This window comes from Pygoscelis adeliae, unplaced genomic scaffold (genome assembly GCF_000699105.1).
Source record: "Pygoscelis adeliae isolate BGI_AS28 unplaced genomic scaffold, ASM69910v1 Scaffold127, whole genome shotgun sequence".
Classification (NCBI taxonomy): domain Eukaryota; kingdom Metazoa; phylum Chordata; class Aves; order Sphenisciformes; family Spheniscidae; genus Pygoscelis; species Pygoscelis adeliae.
Genome location: NW_008825208.1, coordinates 1,095,034 through 1,101,367, shown reverse-complemented (window position 1 = coordinate 1,101,367; position 6,334 = coordinate 1,095,034). Strand labels below are relative to the sequence as shown.

Here is a 6,334-nt window from a genome sequence, read left to right as displayed (position 1 = left end):
GGCTCGCTCTTTGTAGCGGTATTTGCGAGGTCTTGGAGCCTCCTGCTGCTCCCTGCCGCCCCTCGCAGCTGTCTCATGGTGCCTAGGAAGTCGGCTGTGAGGCTGTACAGTGATCTGAGTGGCTCAAGGGATTTGATGTGCTTTTTAAATACTAAATCTGCCTCCAAGAGGGTGGTTGTATTTGACGCGGGCCATTCCTGTGGTTTAGTCTTAAGCATGATCCGGTGAGCAGTTGCATCAGAGACAAATCACAAAACCGAAACAAACAGGCAAAGGGATAGTGGAGAGTATACGAGGAAGCTTTTGAAACTGTGCTCCAGGGGAGAAAAAAACATGCCGGTAAAGAAAAAAAATGCTATTGAACCATGAATTCCTGTTAGAGCTGGGTTGCAGTGTCTTCTCTGGAAACACACTATGCAACTCAGGCATCTAATTCCTTCAGTATGATCAGCTCTGAAGTTAGGTGACAGAAGAGCTTTTGGGCTTTCCTGGGGTCTCATTTTTAAAGAGGGTGTTTTCTGAAAATTTCCATTGTAGCCTGTTTGTGAAGGCTATCAGCTAAAATCTTTTTAGAGTTAAAAAAATTCTGAAGCCTCTCTGAAGTTGCTAAATATGTCAGCTTCCTTTTCTGTTTTTTGGGGGGGCTTTATTTCAGGTCTTTATTACTGTGTTTTTTTCCCTGATGACTGGGTGTGTAAAACATTCATGCAGCTAAGCTAGAGAGAGCTATTTTAGCTAAAATTTTCTTGTTTGACTGTACCTGAATGCAGATCCAAATGGTTTTCCTTTTAATTTTTTTTATGCTGTGTGTGTAAAGTTTGAATGACCCCTTAAAAGTATTGGGACACTTTAATCAGCTACTCATTCGCCTCTTAATGTTGGCATTATGTGAAGAAGTATGAAAAGGGGGTTGGAAGATGATTAGCAAGACAAATTAGAAGTTGTAGTATTGCCATTTATTATTTGCTCCCTTATGTGAGTTTTCTCGTTGTTTGTCTAGCACTTTTAACATAAGAGGACCTTCACAGTTTCCTATGGATAAGTGAAGATAAGTACTTGCACATTAGCTGTTTCCTGGTGCCATCCACATACTCACTTATGCTGTGTAATGCTTTTTGTAATTGCAGTAGGATGAAATATACCCGTGGATGTTATTCTGTCATTTCTGCAACAATCCCAGTGTGGTGATGTGTAGTTAACAAGTCATTGGCCTCTCTATGTCAAGGTGACAAGAGAAGTTTCCTTGACTGCGGAGGGTTTCATGCCCAAGGATGGAAGCGGCTGCATCGTGGGTATCGAAGATCTTCCAGAGCAGGAGTGCGTGTGTGTCGCTACAGCAGCTGGAGACATCCTACTGTGCAATCTCAGCACGAAGCAGGTAATATGGCAGGAAAGACACAACAATAGTGAGGGATTTCAAAGGGAAAGATGACACTGTTTTAATTTCTTCAGGGAGCAGCTGTATGTTTATTACATACTGACCTGTGGTTAGTCTCCCTTTTCTTGTCAAATGAGCTGATTTTTGTGGGAGCCTTGAGCAGGATTAAAGACAGAATATACACTCCGTAAAAGAACTGGAACTGAAACGGTGGCTTGCTTGTCCACAGCCCTAGTCCTGTATGTTTGCTCAGGGGGCTGTTGGCATACACCCAGCAGCACAGGATCCACTGGACAGCCTTACAGAAATAGAATATTGCTGAGACTAGGTACAGAGTAAAGTAATCCATTCATAACTCACAGTGTAGCTACCTTTTTATTATTATCAGTCAATACAGAACATCATGCTGACATGACTTAGCTGAAGAGGGGAGAAAGTGTTGTGATTTGAAGAACGTTTGGAATAAAAAAGCCCTAGAAAACACTAAGGGGAAACCAAAATATCTTAGCTGAGTAAATATGGCAGGAACTGAGATACTTGCTTTCTGTTCCTTCTTCAGTGTCAGATTTGTACAATCTTCAGCAAGACACTTAAACGCCACAGCAGCACCCTCTGAAATCTGCAGCAGCTCCCACAATACCAGCCCAACAGTGCAGGTGTAGGTAGGCATGAGATGACAGTGGTCTGTCTGGGTTAGCTGTCAGATTGTGGTTATTGGCAGCTCACCTGTTTCGGTTCTTGTTTGGGTTTGATTTGCAGATACCACTTAAATATACCATCAGCTGTGTCTGAAAAACATGTCCTGTATTGCAACTTAAAACATGTCATAAGGGAATAGAGATTAACAAAAGATGTGACACGTGAGACTTTTCTTGCACTGATATGTGGGTCAGAGTTGAGGTTTAACTTCAGATCCTTTATTTCAAGGCTTTTTGGCTTAGTTTATCAATTTTAAAGTTGTGTTCTTTTGGTGCAGTCTGGGCACCAAGAAAGAAGTCTTGAAGGTTACTCTGCTTGTTCTGAAAGCTTTTGCATGTGGGTGATGGTTACCCTGCCACCGGTGCCCGGTCCCACTTTGTTTACCTGAAAAGATGGTGACACCCAGGCTTAATTCCTTGAATGGCATCATGTTGCTGTTTGTCACAATTGTTCTGTTCCATGCCTTTTGCAAATCAGGATAACAGTGTCTGACAGCAGTTCTCTGCCCACTGCTACTGCTTATATACTCATGATGGCCCAGTAAAACTGGCCCAGTTTTTCATAAACTTTGAAGTTAGTGCAGCTATATACAATTGTCAAGTTCAGCATGCACAGGCTGATTAGAGTTTTAATGGATATAGTGTCCCTTAACTGCATGTTGGGATTCTCTAGGTAAGAACTATTATGTCTGTGTTTTGTGACTTCAGTATGTTTACCAATGTAACCACAGACCCGATCAGGCAATAGTAGTACTAACACTATACATGCTGACATAAGACTGAGAGTTGCAGAATAAAGCACTTATTAAAACTGTGTATGGTAGAAAATGCTAATCTCTTAAGTTATCTGGGCTCTCATATATAAACATTCTGGAACCATCTTTGGTTAGAAATGTCTCTTACCCCTCTACAAAGGGTAAGTAAGACTTGTGACTTTTCTAAGTAGGAGAGGATTTCCCTGCCTTGGTGACTGATTGCTTTTGTGCTGGGATGGTGCTGCACTGCTGTTCCTGCACTTCTGTGATCTTATTTTGGTCTTGCAGGTGGAATGTGTTGGAAGTGTGGACAGCGGTCTGAGTACCATGAGCTGGAGTCCTGACCAAGAGCTTGTTTTGCTTGCAACAGGTATCAACAACACCCTGCAAGCTTTCTGCTTTTAGGAGTGAAACTCACTATGGCCAAAATGTAAAACACAGTTAAGTTTAAGATAGAAGAAGCAAAATACAAAATTATGAAATTGAGACTAAGACTTAAAGAGAGAAAAAAATCCACCTGATCCTATAGATGAGATTTCATTTCATGGTCCATGAGGTGCTTTGGTGATCCAAGCAGAAGCTCCTCAGGCCCAAAAAGCTGAGTCTTATAGAACAGTAATTAGTCTTTCAGATCTTACAAGGAAGTATATTTGGTCTTGCCTCTAATACATAAAAGACTCCTGCTTTATATCCCCATTTGATTTCTTAGTAACAAATACTGCTTCTTGTCCGTTGGTAGGAAATATATCTGTCACAGCCTCAACTTAGCTACAGATGTGTCTCACCTAGAAAATGAAGTTAACCTCAAGCAAAACAGAATCACGGAATGCTTGAGGTTGAGAGGGAACTCTGGAGATCACCTATTCTAACCCCCTTGCTCAAAGCAGGTTACCTGGAGCAAATGGCTGGGAACTGTGTCCAGTCAGGTTTTGGATATCTCCAAGGATGGAAACCCATCAGCTTCTGTGGGCACCCTGTTTCTGTCTGTGACCACCCTCACAGTAAAAAATTGTGTTTTCTTATGTTTTAATGGAATTTGCTGTATTTTAGTTTGTGCCCATTGCTTCTTGTGCTGTCGCTCAGCACCGCTAATAGTCTGGCTCTGTCTTCTTTACTGTACCCCACATAAGATATTTGTACACACTGGTGAGATTCCCCCTGAGCCTTCTCTCCAGAGCAGTCTGACTTCTCTCAGCCTCCCCTCACATGACAGATTCTCCAAGCCGTTAATCATCTGTGTGACCCTTTGCTGGACTCATTCCAGTATGTCCTTGTCTGTCTTGTACTGGGGAGCCCAAAACTGTAGCCAGCATTCCACATGTGTCTCACCAGCACTGAGTAAAGGAGAGGAATCAACTCCCTCAACCTGCTGGCAACACTCCTAATGCAGCCCAGGATTCTGTTGGCCATCTATGCAGCAGGGGCATACTGCTGGCTTGTGTTCAACTTGGTGTCTCCCAGGAAACACAGGTCACTTTTTTGCCAAGCTGCTCCCCAGCTGCTTGGCCCCCAGTCTGTCCTAGTGCCTGAGATGATTATTTTCCAGGTGCAGGACATGGCTTTTTCCCTCGTTGAGCTTTATGAGGTTCTTGACAGCCCATCTCACCTACGTGACAAGGTCCCTGTGGACAGCAGCACAACATTCTGGTGTACCTGCTGCTCCTCCCAGTTTCGTGTCATCTACAAACTTGCTGAAGGTCCCATCCTCCAGGTCATTAATGAAGATGTTAAACATTGGCCCTAGTGTCTCAGGGGCACACCACTGGTGACTGACCTCTAGCTGGACTTTTTGCCACTCATAGCAAAGCCACTTTTGAGCTTGGCAGTTCAGCTGGATTTCAGTCCACTTCGCTGTCCTTTTATCTGTCCCATCCTTCATGAGTTTGTCTATGACGATGTTACGGGAGACAGCATCAAAAGCCTTATTAGAATCAAGATAAATAACATCCATTGGCCTCCCCATATCCACAAGTTACTCATCTCATTGTAGAAGGCTATCAGGACAGTCAGGCATGATTTCCCCTTCATAAATCCATGCCAATTGCTCCCTATCACCTTCTTGCCCTTCATATCTCAAGAGAAAATGTTTAAGAGTGCCAGGTACTTATTTTGAAGGTGGAAAGAACTTTTTAAGGTTAGGCCAGGGAACATGTTTTTGAAGAGAGAAGCTTGAAAATGTTCTTCCATTCCAGTTTGAGATTTTCTGCTTTGAAGGATGTGTTCTCTTCAATATCATATTACCATTAGAAATATTTCTGTATTCAAGTCCATGACAGAACAATATGACAACACAGGAGAACATTGAGTTTTTATTTGCTGGAGATACCATTACCAAGACTGTATTTAATGTCTACCCTGCAGGTCAGCAAACACTCATCATGATGACAAGGGATTTTGAACCAATTACTGAGAAGCAAATCCACCAAGATGAATTTGGGGAAGGTGAGAGGTGCACTGAAATGAAGTTCTTCAAACCGATGTCACTGGTGTGTTATAAGCATGTAGAAAGTAAAGAAATGGAGCTGAGCACTTGCTGGGCCCCAGGAGACAATTTAGACTGTAAATTTAGACTTTAGCTGGGCAGCTGAGGGGGAATGCCAATATTTCACTTGTCAGCATAAATTCAAGTAAGTTCCCTGTACTAGAGGACTTTCTGGGCTATGTAAATTTCCTGCAGGTTTTAGAATTAAACTTGGATGGAAGGTGTGGGTGGCTTGGAGCTGTGGTTGTGTTTGCCACACTGTGCAGGGTAGTGCTGTAAATCTTCCACTACAATGATTATTTCTTCTTCAGGAAAGCTTGTTGCTCTTGGCTGGGGTAAAAAGGAGACACAGTTCCATGGATCAGAGGGAAAACAGGCAGCGCATCGCAAACAGACGGTATAATACTAGTCCTCTTTTGTTAGGCCCATGCTGTCTCTGGGAAAACATGTATAAAGAGAGTTTCTGTTATTCCTGCGGTGCCAGTTTGCCACCGCCTTTCTGGTGGTTGTCTTCAAAGGCTTCTTCTGTTTGTTTCTGTTGTTACCTGAAATCCAGCATTTTTACCCTCCTCCTAATTCAAGACAGCAGCTGGGAGTACTTAGGACTGTTCATACAGAGCTCAAAGCAAGAAGATTTGCAAGCGCTAGTGCTTGCAGAGGTAAAGCCACCCTTAAATCAGCATGACAGATTTTGCTGAATGTGTGCTATATACTAAAGTTTTCATATGACCAAGAGAAACAGCATGCAGTTTGGCTGAGAGGAGCAGAAATAACAGTAGTTTGAGCTCCCAGAAGGATTTGGGCTCGTGAGCACCACCAGTCATGTGAGGCAGCTCCATGTGCCTACACATTTTAGCTCTTTGCTCCTTTGTCTGACACTTCACTGTTTGGGTCCTGCTTTCTCTACTTTTTATTTGGTGAAAAGTCAGGTAGCTAAAAACACTCCACTGCTGGATTTTTCTTCTTGTGTTTAAGTTTCAAAATTAAAACTGTCCTGCTGCAACTTGGCAGGCAAGCACAC

General features: G+C 42.9%; 1 protein-coding gene across 1 annotated transcript in view; it reads left to right on the top strand.

Moving 5' to 3' along the window:
• The first annotated feature begins 333 nt into the window (after window positions 1–333).
• The window catches only part of IKBKAP (inhibitor of kappa light polypeptide gene enhancer in B-cells, kinase complex-associated protein), a 36,076-nt gene continuing 30,075 nt past the window's right edge, over window positions 334–6,334 (top strand). Inside the window, exons 1-5 of the mRNA XM_009328988.1 lie at window positions 334–339; window positions 1,226–1,378; window positions 3,120–3,201; window positions 5,193–5,273; window positions 5,625–5,710. Coding sequence (XP_009327263.1) covers window positions 334–339; window positions 1,226–1,378; window positions 3,120–3,201; window positions 5,193–5,273; window positions 5,625–5,710 — 408 coding nt within the window. The remainder of the gene's footprint in view (window positions 340–1,225; window positions 1,379–3,119; window positions 3,202–5,192; window positions 5,274–5,624; window positions 5,711–6,334) is intronic.